General features: G+C 38.3%; 1 protein-coding gene across 1 annotated transcript in view; it reads right to left on the bottom strand.

The window, feature by feature from the left end:
• Positions 1 to 17646, bottom strand: part of LOC137078990 (leucine-rich repeat-containing G-protein coupled receptor 6) — a 119050-nt gene that overhangs the window by 57698 nt on the left and 43706 nt on the right. Inside the window, exon 2 of the mRNA XM_067446877.1 lies at positions 10887 to 10958. Coding sequence (XP_067302978.1) covers positions 10887 to 10958 — 72 coding nt within the window. The remainder of the gene's footprint in view (positions 1 to 10886; positions 10959 to 17646) is intronic.

Genomic DNA, 17646 nt, shown 5'->3' on the forward strand with positions numbered 1-17646 from the left:
AATTAAACAAATTAGTTCAATCAAATACACTTATGAGTATTTAGAACAAAGCTTACACATTTTAAGTTATCTTAATAATCTAATTGTTTTGAGTTTTATCTTTTAATTTAGAAAAACTTAAATTTAACTGAAACTGGTCATGGATTTCCATTTCCCAGCATGACACTCAAATGGGAGAGTAAATGCTAAGTGTTATATAATGTTTTTTTGTGTGTGCAAAATTAATGTTAAGTGGGAGATTAAATAGTGTTTTTCAAAAGCTAATTTAGAAAAGTTTCTGTTATGATGTTTTTTTTCGGGGGTTATCAAGGTGATGAGTGGATCATGAGCTTGGTTTGAGAACAGATATGTTAAATATTTTATATTGCCGTACTTGTTCAGCAATTGCTATGCTGATGCTAACAAAGCATTGTATTAGAAATGTAGCTTTTTCAGTATTAGCTATTTAAAGCTAGCCAAGTTTCCACAACTAAAAATATTAAAATTGAGATTACATGATAATTTAAGATGAAATGCATGAATGACCGTACTCAAATATTTCAAGTTAAGAGCAGTTAAAATGAGTACGGAATACAAATCGGCAAGTTCTGCTTACGTAAAATTTGATGTAATTCGTGTACCAGTCAAAAGTCTGAAAACACACTTGAGTAAATGAAAGAACTTTAGGCTGTTTCCTGTTCATTTTCAAGACTTACTGAATTGCTGAAGGTTTTAAATCAGTTCTAATACTCCAGTTCCAGTTCCCTTAGCTTTCCCGTCCCTCCTCTCGAACCTACCAGGAAACAGTTCTCATGCATTTCCTGACAGAGTGTCCAGTTAACCTTCACTCGAGAGAACGTGAGAGCTTCCCGCTCGCTACAAATCGCAATTAGTAAAGCAAACACCCGCAGTATTTCCAGCCAGCCGTAATGCCGTCAGAGCAGCTGATTAATGGCCTTCGCATGAGGGATTAACCGTTTTCAAATGGGGCAACAATGCACCCATTAAACCCCATCAGCAGTGTCCTGTGGACTGCAGTGAGATGGAGATACCTTTAGCCCTCTAATGGCTCAGCATCAGCTTGCAATAATAAAGCAACAGAGCAATCTGGCCAGGGTTTGTTTGGTTGATGACGAAGGAGCCATGAACTGTGATTTCAGCTGAGAGCCATTACAGACACGGAACGAAAGGTGGGAGAGGGGAGCTGGCCGTGGCCTTGTCTCTCACACAGGATGAAGAAGATTAGAAGACTTAAGAAAACAGGAGGATGGGTGTGAGACAGGAGTTCCAGGTCTTTAGCACCAGAGTGCCCCCTTCTTAGCAGGGCTGACATGTCTGCTGAAGCCTGAGAAAGAAGCTTGGTCTGTTTCGATTGTTTTAAAGGGGGTTTGGACACTTGTCAGGTTGGGAAACCAGCTAAACAACTAGCTAGATCATGCTAGAAGGCCAGCTAAACCATTAATCAATGTTATACTTCTTAATAAAAAAGATACACCACAAATAATAAAAGGCTGGATTTCCTGTCTCACATCCATCCTCCTTGTTTTTTGCTTTCTAATCTTTGTGCTACCTTATACAAACTTTAAACTTTTGTGGAAATCTAGTGAGCTCTCTTGTTAAAAAGAGAATTTACTTGCACTTTACAAATTATATATATATATATATATATATATATATATATATATATATATATATATATATATATATATATATATATATATATATATATATATATAAAATATCGTTGCTGATAATAAAATATCCGTTAAATAAAAGTCCACTTAAGTCAAGGATGACTGATTGACTATTAGCGTATCATTTGGATTGGCGGTATGGTTCTGTTCTGGGCAAGAACTCCCTGCGCATCCATGCAGCCGAGCATGGATAAGAGCAGAGAGCAGCAATAAACCCCCTTATAGGGTAAACAAAACAGAACCAAACAACTTATTGCAGATATCATTAACTCTTTACCCGCCAAAGAAAGAATTTTCCGGGTTAACGTGTTTTCACTGTCAGACGCTAGGTGGGTGCTATTGCGTATCTTCTGAATGAGTAATAAATCTCCTGATCAAAACACACGCGAGTAAGACGCAGTAAAACAAGCGATGGCATGTAATCATATGCATGTGTAAAATAACGTGATCATCATCATTAAACAGCATATGAATCAAAACTGCCTAATGTTAAGAGCGATCTACAGGACTGTGAAGCCTTAAGGCTGGAATACACTACCAACTAAAATCAACAAACAAGAAATGGAGACCAGCAAGATCACAAAGTGGAACTCCACCACGGAAGAAAAACTTATTCAGCTGTGGCAGGAGCGCGAGTGTCTCTATAATGTGGATGACAACTGTTACAGGTAGTAGACAAAGAAAAAAAGCTGATTTTATGTCATTTTGACACAAATACATATTAATAAATGACATGTTCATGTTTGAAAGTCTGTAGGTTAAAATAAATGCAGATATAGGTTTAATTGTAATAATAAAAAACAACATAATATCGATTTTGCCTGCAAGCGTGGCGTGAGCGTGGCGTTTCTGTTGCGTGTCAGCCGCGGGGCTGCCTGCCGTTTTCTCTGGGTGCGTCTCAATCAGCTCCCTAGTTCAGTTGTCAGGGCACTGATCAGGGAGTCAGCCCATTGACTTATGTCCTGATCAGTGCCCTGACTAGTGAACTAGGGAGCTGATTGAGACGCAGGGTCTGTCTTTGCACACCAGAAGCGTGTCTGACGCACCGCACGCTGCTGTACATTTACAGGGAAGCCATATACTTCATGTTAAATAATATATTGCCTTTTGATACAGCAAAGACAAATAATAATAGGCTACTAATAAAATTTCCCAAACCAAATTCTGAGGTAAACATTTGTCTTAATTAATTTTTTAAGGATATGTCACTTACCATTAGCCTACGGGTTTTACATTAACGCTTTCCCGTGATAACGTTACGTGTTTAAACGTGATCAAAGCGCGTCAATAGCTGTGAATTATTAATTGTAGGCCTATTACAATAAATGTTAACAGATTATTTAATAACGTAAACAAGGTCACATTACTCGATGCTCACGCATCTTGTCTGTGTGAGACTCGTGTAGGAATCAAAACAGCAAAACTATTGTATAAACAACTTCAATATTGTCAACGAAAGTAGTTCCAAACAAAGCCACACCAGAGCATGTGTGCTTCTTCGAACAACGTACAGTGTTTCTTTAATGAAAAACTCAATGTTATAAATAAATAAATGATTTAATTAACTATTTATTCATGAATCCGAAGCTGTCATCTATACATGTGTTGCAATAAATTAAAATAAAAAAACAATAAACGAACAGAACACGCTAACAGATTAGACTCAATATTTTGGCTCATCAGCACAGAAAAACACTTCCTCTAACTCCCGCTGTAATCTGACCATTACTGGCCACGTCTAGTGCGTTTTGGCTCTTTTTGTTGACTTTTTGCTCAGCGCACAGCTTCAAAAATTACCGCGCTCATCTCATGCTTGTTGTTATGTCTGTCATGCATGCGTCTCCTAGCAACCAGGCGCTTGTTTCAGTTTGTGTTCCAGACGTTTTTAAAGTCTGGTAGTGTATGATGCCCAGCTTTTCTCTGTAACCATTTACAAAGTCGGCAAGTGTATGATGCCTAGTGTTTTTGAAATCTGTTCAGATTTAAAAAATCGTGTAGTGTATTCCAGCCTTTAGGGGTGTTGATGGACTTGATCTCTTCCATCTGTGTTTGATCATTTCTAAATCTGATCTGGAGTCAGTTTTTCACAAAAACGTGATTTTCTCAGCTTTTTGTTCAAACTGTTGTTTTTTACACTCAAAAAAATTACTTGTTGAATTTACTGTGTCCATGTGGTTGGACACAACTATATTGAGCAATTTTTACAAATAACAATATTGTTATATGAACAAAAAAAAAAATCAAATAAAGCTGGCACAATTTCTTAAGTTATGTTTACTTAATTAAATTAAGTTGTGTCGAAATTAGATATGCTTGTGTTTAATCAGCCTAATATATTTAAAACTGTACCTCCCATCTTAAAAAAAAAACTATAACTCGAGCACCACACAACTAGACATATATGGTCTCATTTGAAAGATTAGAACCTCAGCTTTCTTAATAATACAATTCTGCATTTATATTACATAGAAGAAAATAATACGGTCTGAATTTGACCACCCCCCCTCCCCGCAATGACCCCCTTGAGAAAATTATACAAAATAATATTACATTTCATATTTGTTATCTCACAAACTCACCTAAAAATAGACATCATATATCATCTCTCACCCTCAAGAATATAACTGTGGTTTATTTCACCAATCCAATAATTTACAGTAACTTTATTATCAAAAGAATCACAAAGATGGAAATGACTCCTTTGAACAAGCAAACGCATGAGTCATATTCCTGCTCGGATCACAAACTCATTGTAAAGCTACTAGCCTCAAACGCTATATCAGCTTGTTTTATAGGTTAGGTTGTTTGCTTCAAAATGAGACTATATTCACATGTCTGTGAGCAAGCATGGCCAAACAACACTGTAATATGTCACCGATGACCAGATCAAAACATGTGATGCAGACAAATGCCAAGATTTGTGATGATGTCATCACATATTGCATCATGCAACAGAAAAGCTGAGAATTTCAGCTCTTTATAGACATGTCATCATGCTTCTAGACCAATCAGAGCCCGAGATCTCCCTTTACAAAGTTGAAGAGGCGGAGCCTTCTTTTCGAATTCCTAGTGGCCAGTTTATGTGAATGCAGATGAGTAGGAGTTATTAGACACTTTGGACAGACAAATCTCAATAACTTTTTTTTTGGAAGGAGATATCAAGAAAATTATTTTTCCCCTGTTTAGTGCCAATTTATAGCCTGACATGGTCATACTCAATTCTAGTCAGAATATGAGTCTGATGCTCCATTGGGCTGTGATTATGAGGCGTGTTTCAACCGAACCAGGAAAGACATCAATTGGATAGAGCTGCAACCAATCAGAGCAATGAAGCGATGCATTGTGAAATGTCAACAGAGCTCAACTGCACTGCAACTGTTTTTTTTTTTCCACGGGTTGAAGCGACTATTATGTGATATATAGACCCATGAGTGCGAATAATAATAATAGATTTTATTTATAATGCACTTTTCATTCCGAAGAATCTCAAAGTGCAACAAAGGGGGGGGGGGGGGTTGTTTCATTCACAAAAAATGAATAAAAAGTAAAAATATAGAATACTACACACAATCAACCAACACAGAAAACAGAACAGAAACAGAGCTGATGGTGAACAGAAACAGAGCTGATGGTGAACAGAAACAGAGCTGATGGTGAACAGAAAACAGCTGATGGTGGAAGTCTCTGTTAGCTCCTCAGCACACTGTGGTCCACTCCATGTTTTAAATTTCTCCCAGCGGCAGTGTGTCCTGATGACATCGCCGAGGCAGGACAGCTGAAGACCAGATGATGGGTCTTCATGACGATTCAAACGATGGGGATCGCCGCAGCACCATGCAGGAGGCAGAACATTTTTCCGGGCACTTCTGTGTACACACCGGGGTCGGCGCAGAAGTCCAAGCTGCTCCACGGCCGCAATGCAGGACGGAACAGCGGTGCAGCCGAGAAGCGGAACATCCCAACATCATGCCGGACGCCGATGACGCTGGCCCGGATGACGCTAGCCCGGTGCAAACTTCAGCCACCATGCAGCTTAAGCCCAAGGGAGACCACCAGTGAGCACCCGCGGCGAGAAACATCAAATGTCCTCCAAACCAGAACCAACCGCAGCAATTCAAACGTAAACATTAGAAGTGGTGGAAAACGGCAAAACGACGAACAACGTCCTCTCGGTGGCTGCCAGCAATCAGCAACAGCCCCAAAAGTAGCTCTGACTGTTAGACTAGTCACAAACATAAGGAAATAAAATAAAATCTTAATCTAATAGTACATTAACATGATTTGTGGGTGGAGAAGCGGCGAACAGACGACGCCAGCGTCCTCTCCCCCACGTTGCCTAGCCAACATGTCAGTCAAATATAATATAATATATAATAGACTATTAGCAGGCAACCTTGCCAAAATAACACACATTTTACCCCCCAAACACCATTTTTTCCTCGGAGAATTTTTTTTCCTGTTTCTATAAAGTAAGAAGATGTATGGTACCGCTCCGGGTCTCCACATATGATTTTGTCCTTGTTGTCACTACCAGAGCAAGCTCCTGATTGGTTAACACGGCGCAACTATCCGCCAAAGTTCCGATTTTTCAACTTGCGTCATTCGCGCCGCAGATTGTCTATTCACGTCTTTGCGTCAACTTAACATGTATATCACTCGCGCTTATCGCTTCCTTCGTGTCTGGTGTGAACACAGCATCAGGAATACAGCAGTCCCAGAATGCTCTTCATTCGGATTTATCCTACATGTTGGACAGAGGCGAGAGACAAACATACATATATTTCACTCCCTGTTTGGATTATGTTTTTATGATGTTATGTGTTTGGCAAAAGTTCTTCTAACCCTAACAGGTGGAGCTCCTCTGAGTCAGACCTTATATTCATTGAGAGTCTTTGGGATGTGCTGGAGGAGACTTTACTGAGTGCTGGACTCTTGCATTGTCAATAAAAGATTTTGACCAAACTCTGATGCACCTCTTGATGGAAATAACATCATTTATTTATTTCCATCAAGAGTTGCGTCAATTTTTGGCCAAGCTCTTGTATTTAGATTAGATTTGCAACAGCATGATCGTGTATTTAGATTAGATTTTCTACAGCATGTAGACAGTATACAAAAGCTTTTGGAACAGAACTCAGAAAATCATCAACTCTGAAGAAGGCGAGGTAGAGCAGAAGTCAAAAGGTGGAGTCCAGGAAGTAGAAGGACATGCTCGGCTCAGATTGCACTTCATCTGTCCCGAAGGCGCACAACAAGACTTCCTCTTCCCCCTTTCCACACTCGCAGATGACCTTGGGTTTGATAGGACAGCAGCCAGAATCTGACAGCCGCAGGTCACGGGAGAAGTTTATGTAATGCTGAGGGACTTTGGTGGGTTATAGTGTTACAAAAGTGAACAAGTAGATATTGATGGCTCAGTCTGAGCTGTGATTGAAGTAGACACGCACCGCATAACTCAAACACAGGATGTGGAGGGAGAGCGCTTGGGTCGGGTCAGATCCGCCTCTCTGGACGATACACATGAAGACTTGTCTGTATTCTCTCATCATATACATTTTATCACGTATGATCGTTCCAATTAATCATTAGATTTTTTGTGGGCCGCTTAAGGTGTAACAGAGACTAAAAGAAAAAGCGAAACTCCCAAAGAGCCCGCCGTCGTCCCCGGGGCATACAGAACTTTACAGATGATCCTCAAAATTGTAATTTAGACTCGTGAAATTACTCTGCAAAACTGCTGTGCCTAGGGGTGTAAATGAGGAGCAGAAAGGGCGAAAACACAGAAATTCATCATTCCCAGCAGCACATCAAAGAGAGCTAAGCTGGAAATTTATCTCCCACTAATACCACTGTAATGTGTTTTCAGTCAAACTGTCTCTGGGAGTTTTTTTGCTGTTCATAATGCAGTTATTGAATAGGAACAAAGGAGTCTATTATATTCTTTTAACAATAGAGTCAAAATTAAAATGATATGATTTTAATGAGGTGCTCAATACGGTTCCAAGCAGTGCTTGGGGCGTTACAACCATATATCATTATATCCCAGGTCTTGTTCTCACAATGTTGCATCAACACTTTAGATCTTGATTTTTTTTTAATGATTATTTATTATGTGTAGGCATGTCTACATTCGTTTTTTATTCCTTGTTATTGGTAATACTCTTGCATGTTTTGTGTCTCTATGTGAATGACGGGGGCGCGCACGCGCGTACACACACACACACACACAGCTCGCTGTTTTTTTAGCCTCTGTCGTGTCACTATTTAGGGACATGAACACATAAACCGTCACTTCGTGAGAATTTGCCGTTTCATTTGAGAAAATTGTCATATCATGAACACAGACATGATTTAAACGTGAATAAATTGACAGAAGTTGTCATTGTTGATAATTTGTGTGTTGTAGCATTTGACAAGCATTAAAAAATATTGTTTAAACAGTCTAAACATGCATTCTTCATTTGTTCTTTCATGATTGTCTTGTTTTACAGTAGGCTAATGCACAGGGGAAAAAATTAAGAATAACCCAGAATAGCAAATCCATTAATGGTAAAAATGGACTACATTTTGGGTTTTCTCAACAGCCCAGCTTGCTGGGTTGAAATGCCACTGGGTTACATTAACCCAGCATGTGTTCTGTCTAATATTTACCCAGCGCTGAGTTGCCAGTTGGGTTGTTTTTAACCCAGCCATTTTTAGAATGTATTCTTAACACACTAGTAGTAATTATTAATTAATAAAATCATTATATCCTTATAGATTGTTATTTAAAAAGATCATTGTATTGATATTTTAAATGCATTGTTTTTTATTAATTAATTTGTTTGTTCATTACTTACTGAAATATTATTATTATTATAATTATTATTATTGTATATTTATTAATACAATCATTATATCCTAATATATTGTTGTATAATAAGATCCTTATAATGATATTTTAAATGCATTATTTTTTTATTAATTAATTTGTGTGTGTGTATATATATATATATATATATATATATATATATATATATATATATATATATATATATATATATATATATATATATATATATATATATACACACACACAAATTAATTAATAAAAAAATTAATTATATATATATATATATATATATATTGTAATTCCATTTATGTGTGAATAAAATTTCCTGAAGTTCTTTTAACACAGAATCAGGAAGTTCAGTTATAAACTCCTTCTTTTAGACACTGCGGGTAAAAAGTGAAGTGCAGTTTCAGGCGCCATACAATTATGATGATGATGCATCTCGATGAATTAACTCACGGTGAAATATAACGATAGCTGATAGCTGATCAGAGGGGTTAGGACTCAAGATGCTTTCAGAGAGAACGGCTTCAGGTTTGTTATTTTGTTGAAGCTTCGACATCTTCCCCTACATCGACCTGTTTGTTTGAAGTGTAGCAACAGCACGATATTCCCAGGGAAGTATAAGGGATCATTTAGTGAAGTGGAATGAGGTATTGCCCGTTTGCTTTGACAGCCACGCCATAAATATTGACTCCTAGAAAAATGTTACATTTCCTGCAGGCCTCCTGCCGTCGGCTTGTTCCCCGACACTTTCTGACGGCTCTGGGCATTCCCAGTCCATCCTGTTTGTGTCAGTCAGGTGGGCCAGACTCCAGCTGCTCCGCAGACCCGCTCCTGCTACCACAGCGGCCAGCCGGCCACAGGTGCTTTTCATTTCAATCTTAACGCTCTCCAGAGACTCTCCACGGGGTTACGCTAGGTCTCACCTGAGCTAATTGGTCCTTCAGGGGGAAAAGTGTGAGCAGACATGCTATATTGGCTTTAGCCTTCAACTTATTGTGATTGATGGCTGACACGTAAAGGTCTAGACAGAGTATGTACACGCTAGATGTTATATAAAATGCGTTTGATCTTTAATGTGGCTCTGATGAAGCTGCAGGAAGTACTGCAGCATCTTTGAGCTTTAAGAGAGCATTTCTTGCCCACACGTGCAGTGTTAAATATGTCTGGGAAACGACGGAAACAAGTGACAAAGTTTGCCCAAAAAAATACAAGATTGGTGCGATAAAGACCAAATATAAATGTCCTGCGGCATAACATCCTATACTCCCTGAAAAAATAGTTTAACTAGCTTATATTAATTGAGACACTACATGGACATTTATATTTAAAAAAATGTATACTGCTATTTTATTATTTTTTACTTTGCTTATTTTTCGGTCAAATTAAATTTAAACAAAATAAGCAAAACTGCATATAAATGTGAGTTTCAACAAAATGTGGTGAGATTTATGCTTCATATATATATATATATAAATGAAATGAAATCCAAATGAAGTCCTTAGCAATGCATAATACTACACTGTAAAACATTTTTGTCGGTTTAACTTAAAAAAGTGAGTAACCTGGTTGCCTTAAATTTTCAGTTTATTGAAATAAAAAATTTGAGTTGATACAATGAAGGAAATTGGTTTAATAAATAGAAACTCTAAATATTATTGTATCTGAACCACATAAACAATTTGATAAATCATCAAATATTTCACAAAATATTGTAATAATATTTTAATAAAGGTTGTCGAATCTCAAATAAATGTTCATTGTATTAACTAAAAAAAAATATTTCAATGAACTCAAAATTTTAAGGCAAGCAGGTAACTTTTTTCTAAATAATTTTTTTACAGTGTGCTAATAATACATTTGATGTATTGGACATTTACGAAACATATATTTATGGAACATGATCTTTACTTAATATCCTAATAATTTTTGGCATAAAAGAAAAATGTATAATTGTGACCCATACAATGTATTGCCATAAATATACCCGTGCGACTTATGACCAGGGTCACATTTTGTTGTTTTTTCCAGGTATAAAATAATGAATTAAAAAGTTCCATCCTTTATATTCATTTTAATGTTAGTAAAAAGGGTAATAAATGAATGTGAAAAAAGAGTTAATCATCGTGTTATACGTCAACTAGTCAAATACACAATGCATGCTACGGTCATTATCACCCGAGCTGATGATTTCATTTATTTATTTATTCATGGTTTAAGGTATCTAGGTCTTGTATAACACATCTGGAATTACGTCATTCTCCAGCTTAACCTTCACTGAAGCACGTCCCATAAATAACCACTCATCAGCCGGATTTCTTTATGTACACCGTTTTGTCACACCAGTCCAGGTTTAAATGCCATTCAAATGTACTTACAGTTCACTGAGGAAGTGCAGGTTGTGGAAGGCGTTGGGCTGAATCTCACTGATGTTGTTCATACTGAGATCCCTAAAATACCCCAAAAAATAAAAGAGAAAGAAATGGAGGGTCAATGGCAATGAAAATGAGATCAGTAAGGCAGTTTTCAGCATCATTACTCCAGACTTCAGTGTCACATGATCCTTCAGAAATCATTTGATCAAGACACATTTTTTATTATTGTCATGTTTTTGTAAAAAAAAAAAAACGGGATACATTATTTTCAGTCTTCTTTGATGACTAGAAGGTTCAAAGCATTTATTTGAAATGTAGAAATATTTTGTAACATTTTAAATATCTTTACTGTCACTTTTGAACAAATGAATGCATGACCCTAAACTTTTGAACGATAGTGTATATCATAATAAAAGTGTGTATAAAGCTTTTTTATTTGTATTTTTATAAATATACATTGAATGAACAAGAATCAAGAACTGAATATATAACAAAATAGGAAAACTGTCAATTTTGTAAATGCATAAACAACAGCAGAATTAATAATATAGCAGCAAGCAGCAATTATCGGGCCAAGCACAACAAAAGCAAACAATGAAGCTAGCAGCAAACCAATTGCAAAAATGACATTTGGAGACAATTCTAAGCAAAAAGGGTTAAAACCCATAAATACATTGAGCTGTATAGATGCAATTTCATGTTTTGTTCAATTACAGGGCCACCAAGTGCCAAGTGTCCCACTGTTTTTTTTTTTTTTTTTTTTTGCCTTTTGGATACCATTGGGCTCGTTGTTTTCCAAGTGCCTACCACACCTGAAGTGTTAATCATGGTGTAAATATAAATGTAAAACAAAAATCTTAAACCTGTTCAAATTCAGAAATTATATAAAATAATAATAGTTCTAAATATTTCTTAGCCAAAAAGTAATAGCAATAAATGACACCAGCAATAGGCTATTATTAACAGCAAATGCTTTGTAAAAACAGAAAATAACCGCACCTTTCTATGGAAGCCCGTTTCTGCCACTAATAAAAAAAAAGAAAAAGAGTAATTGCACCTTTATATCTCAAAATTTCTGACTTTATATCATGCGATTATGAGGGGAAAAAAAGTCAGAATTTGGACTTTACAACTCGCAATTGTGAGGAAAAAAAGTAAAAATTCTAAGATAAAAAGTCGTAATTACTCTTTTAATTTTTAAATTTAGTGGCGGAAATGGGTTTTCCATCAAGTGGTCAGATCATTTTTTTTCCTCTTAACGGTTATCATTGCTGAATTGACATGCTGAAGTAACATTTGTAACATTTTTATGCAAAACCGTGATTTCACAATTTAAAAATTATAAAATCGTGGCAAAATATCAAATTCGAATTAATCTGAAAATTCTAAATAATCGCCTAGCCCTAGTGGTGCTGTGCCGGAACGCTACATGAGGTCTGCGTCCGAAAACCTAGGCTGCTGACTCGTTGCCTCGCTGCCTTATCAGACAGTGGCTTGTAAGGCAGCCTTTTGTACATGAAAGCACCTCACAAAACTAATTTCGGACATACTGTCACAGAATGGAAAGCACAGGATTGTGGGATATTAAAGGCAGTGAAGGATACATGTACGCTGCCTTCAAAACTCGATCAGATGGAGGTCTCTCAGGAGACAGGAAGTGAAGCTAACATTAGACTCAGACTTGGAAAAATGTGTCTACCGAAGGCAGCATTTTCCAGGTTTCGGACGCAGTCCTAGCCTCAAATCATGTTTGGAATGACATGTACCAAGTCGGAATGGTTTGGTCGGAATATGTCAAAGCGTTGCAGAGATATAGCCTTGCGTCTAATCTTGCGTGTTCTTCATCAAAATTGTCTTTGTGTAATCCAAGCTCGAAAAAGGTGTAAGCATTTTTTGGTGTGAAAATTTGGCGGGAAAATGGTGCTGACAATCGATTCACATTGAGCCAAGCAATCAGACGGAAAAAATATGTTGTTTCTAGCCCTTACGGTTCAAAAGTTATTAGCATTAACGTGAGTGCAAATTTGTACAGTGGGTGGCGCTAGAGGGATTGAGTTAGAGACTCCAAATTTGCTGTGGTAACAGTTAAGACTGTACTCTGTGTGCCAAATATTATTACTTTCCCACAAGCATCCTATAGGCTGCCATAGACTCCCATGGCGGAAGAAGAAGAAGAAGAAGAAGAAGAAGAAGAAGAAGAAGAAGAAGAAGAAGAAGAAGAAGAAGAAGAAGAGTGCCAATAATTACAATAGGCACCTACAGTGCTTGTCCACTAATTAGCCATATTATGAAGCCACATATTAATTTTTTGAATGTGTTTTCTCCATGCTAGTTTTATTGTGTTATTTAAGTTTCTCATTGTTTTTGCCTGCTGTATGTGGCTTATCTGAACAGAACTGTGACTCATTTCTAATCAAGACCCTCTGGCTGAGAACTAATCATTTGTTTAACCTGGGTCTACGTGTTTCAGAGAAATACTGATATTTAGTTCATGAGTTTATGCTTGTTTAGTTTATGAGTTCATTAATTTAACATCATAGGCTCCATGGCCGCATATTTTACTTTCTGGTCATAACCGGAGCTTTTGACAGACACGATCGTGATCATTGATAAAAATCCTCATTTTCCTTCTTGCGATATTCATTAAGGTTTAAGCGCAATCAAGATGAAAAACTGCACGATATTGATTGTACTCCTAGAGTAATTATGAGTAATCCAACACAGTAGATCTCATGTTTCAAATGAAAATACCGCCTGCATCAGTTGGCTGGCTTCAAGAACAGACCAACAATACAACCCTTGATTACAACATGTGAAATCTGGCTTTGTGTGTTTTTTAATATTATTATTATTACAGATGCCTCTCTCAATTTCCCGTTCAATTAATTAATGGAGTCCAGAGCCAGAATTAGTGCGGTGATTATGTGCACAGCCCGAACCCAATGAGAGCACAAAGATCTGATGTCTTTATCAGCTGTGCCAATTCTATCAATCAATAGTGTTGATTATAGACCTTGCCTGATCTAGACAACACCTTCAGTCAGAGACCTGGACAATCTCTGGGTCAGTTGATGAGAGGCTCTGGTTTGGAAAGTTTTTTTTTTTTCTGAAGGCGGCCAAGACCCTTTTGAATTAAACATTTGGACTCTTGTATCAAAGAAAACCCACACCTGCACGTTTTACCATCCATCAGAGAGGAAGAGCGGAGAGAGAAAAAAAAAACAATAAAAGAGGAAAAAACATTCCACTCTGAATTATTGTTCAACGGATGTAATTTCCTCTCTAGTTTGCAGTAAGTGTGTGTGTCTGGGGTTGTGTTCCAGATGTTTCTGCCTACAACCCAACCAGACCATCCTGATCATCTTATATTTTTTCTCTTTTAAATATGACCTACTCAATCAAAAGATATTTCAGACTCATCACCTCTGGTGTGTTCTGAAGTCTTAAAATAATAGTTTACCCAAAGTTGAAAATTATCCCATATTTCCCATATAGGTGTATATAACTTTGTTCTTTCAGGTAAACACAATTGTAGTTGTATTAAAAAATATCCTGACTCTTCCCAGCTTTGTACTCTTCGGTGTGGGAGGCAGGAGCGCTGACAGAGACGCTAAAGACCACAGCCTCTAGCATCAGTCACTAGCGTACCTATTGAAGCCAGGTTGTGAGGTTTACACGCACAGCTCTTACTGGCCTACGTCTGTTACACTCACCCCTCTAAACCTCACTCCCATCCGTACGTCACTGTTCCTACTCGACCGGTCCAAGTGGGATTCAAACTGACTTAACTAGTGTGCAAGGCAGGTGTGCTAAAGACTGCAGCCTCTAGCATCAGTCGCTAGCGTGCCTCTTGAGATCAGGGGAGTGAGGTTTACACACACAGCTCTTAATGGCCTATGTAACACTCACCCCCCTAAACCTCACTCCCATCCGGGTCACGGCACCAAATGTAGCTGTTCCTATTTGACTTTCCCAAGAAGGATTCGAACCTATGACTCCGCCATGGGGGGCAGGTGTGCTAAAGACCGCAGCCTCTAACGTCAGTCGCTAGTGTGCCTCTTGAGATCAGGGGAGTGAGATTTACATGCACAGCTCTTACTGGCCTACGTCCATTACACTCACCTACCTAGCCCTCAATCCCACCCGGGTCACGGCACCAAATGTCACTGTTCCTATTTGACTTGTCTGTGAATGATTTGAACCTATGACTCCGGCATAGAAGGCAGATGTGCTAAAGATCGCAGCCTCTAGCATGCTTCTTGAGATCAGGGAGTGAGGTTTATACGCACAGCTCTTATTGGCCCACATAACACTCACCCCCCCTAGACCTCACTCCCATCCAGGTCACGGCACCAAATGTCACTGTTGCTATTTGACTTGTCCGAGAAGGATTCAAACCTATGACTCCGGCATGGGAGGGTGGAGTGCTAAAGACTGCAGCCTCTACAATCAGTCACTAAAACACTTCTTGAGATCAGGGGAGTGAGGTTTATACACACAGCTCTTATTGGCCTACGTAATACTCACCCCCTAAACTTCACTCCCATCTCTGTTACGGCACCTAATGTCACTGGCCCAAGCAAGACTCAAACCGGCGTCTCCGACATGGCAGACGGGCGTGTGCTAACAAGGGCTTTAAAGACAGCAGCCTCTTGTGATCAGGGGAGTGAGGTTTATGCGCACAGCTCTTACTGGATGATGACCATTACGCTCAATCCAGCGTCTCTGGCATGGGAGGCGGGTGCACTGACTAGGGCGCTAAAGACTGCAGCCTCTAAAGCTAGTTGCCAATGCTCCTCTTGAGACCAGGGGAGTGAGGTTTACTCACACAGCTCTTACCGGCCTACGTCCGTTACACATATTAATACCTTAATTCCATATCTGTGATCTAGAACTCATTCACATGAGCATAACCAAACTAATACTCAGTAACTACAAGGCTTATTTGTCAGTGGAAATAATAAGTTTGAAATGAATGAATTCATTCACATCTTTTAACTGCTCTGTCAGATGCCATTGCTATTCTTTCAACGAATCACACACACAAAATTGACGGACACCATAGACTAGAATATTTTCAGACACAGCCTGATGGATCTCAATGGTGTTACTCAAACTACAGATGTAATAAATTATGCAAACCGAGGGTTTCAATCCAGAAGTGTAATAGTGCTGCAGTATTGGTGTAGTGCTAAGAAGAATCGGGCATCAGCTGAAGCGGTTTTGCTGAAAAGACCTTGAACATCTGAGCTTGAACATTTTTAGCAAGGTTTTCATTTAGGCAATGCAGAGTCGACATTGATGCAACCAAACTGCAACATTACTTCATTTGTTGTCCCTGGAGGACTGGAACAGCCAAAAGGGCAGCTTCTCATAACCGTAGACCACCAGGCTTGAGAAGATAAACTGAAAAGTCTGAAAATATTCATCACAGAGACTTTGATACTTTGCTATTTATTTGTTTTGTCAGTGTGTCAACCATGACAAGGTGAAAAGCTAATTTGCTGTAGATGGGGCCTGGAAAACTTCACTCAGGAAAAGAAACAGAATGAGTTGACCTGACCACCACTGTTTTCCACTGACATGGTGGCATGGAATGCAGTCAACACAAACCTGTTAAACTGGAGGGAATATTTGGGTTTTGAACTGCTCCCAATATCGCACACATGAGCTGGTATTTATGGCTTAATGAGCGTTTGCCATCAAGGTGTTGACGGCTTGCCTACAGCAGCTACACAGAACTAACCAGAATATTAATTCCATATCTGAAAAAAATTATTTATCGCTCTGTAAAACAGGCCTCGCACACAGCAAACCACATTCAAAAGCCTCAGAATAACCTATGCACTAAATCAGTAAGTCAGAACTGAAGATAATGGGATTTAACAATTTTTTGTAAGACATGTTTATCAAGGATTTGCCTCTTCGTTGTTATTTAGCAAATACTCTCAGTGCTAATATGCGAAAGGCAAGATTTACTAACAGCTTGCTCCAAGGTAAACCCTCTTTTTGCATTAAAAATCTACTGCCAGGAATTACAACAGTAAATAAAACATGCAGTGAAAAGATGTACTGTTATCTTTGCATGTGCATTTGTAGGAGTTTCCCTTTTAGACACAAAATTTATAGGAGGAGAGTATTTCAATGAATCACGCATGGTGCTTTGCTAAGGTTTACGCTAGTCAATTTACAGGTATTTGCGCTATTATTTACCATTATTTATTTTATTTTTTAAAAAACAATATAATTATTTGAGTCTCTTTGTCACTGATAAGGAAAAAAAAGCAAGTCTATTGCGCCTGCACGGCGGCCGACTTTCAATGGGTTAAACCAGACGCTAATTTGCGCTGCTCTTGGTAGTTTGCGTTGGTCAGCGTCATCTTGGGGCATTCGTTTTTCTACAATGGAAGAGAGTCAAGGTGCATCGTCCATCTTGTTTTACAGTCTATGCTCCATACTCACGTTAACAGGTTTTAATAGATTTGTTTGGTGCAGGGTTTGTGTGAAAAAAAACCTACTCAGTAATAATGTATTAGAGACTAGCTAATCCCTGCTGTTGTGTAGATTAACTTTAATTACCATTGGCTACCTTAGGTACATCCCAGACTATATCGCCATCTGCTGGTGGGCTGTCTTCTAAACAGGTTAGGCTGGAATCAGAATGACTATGGTCTCATTTACATTACATGGTTCAAGTGACCCAATTCCGATTTTTTTCCTCACATGTGACACGGATTTCACCCATGAAAAAAGCACATGGATT

This window comes from Pseudorasbora parva, chromosome 6 (genome assembly GCF_024679245.1).
Source record: "Pseudorasbora parva isolate DD20220531a chromosome 6, ASM2467924v1, whole genome shotgun sequence".
Taxonomy (NCBI): Eukaryota; Metazoa; Chordata; class Actinopteri; order Cypriniformes; family Gobionidae; genus Pseudorasbora; species Pseudorasbora parva.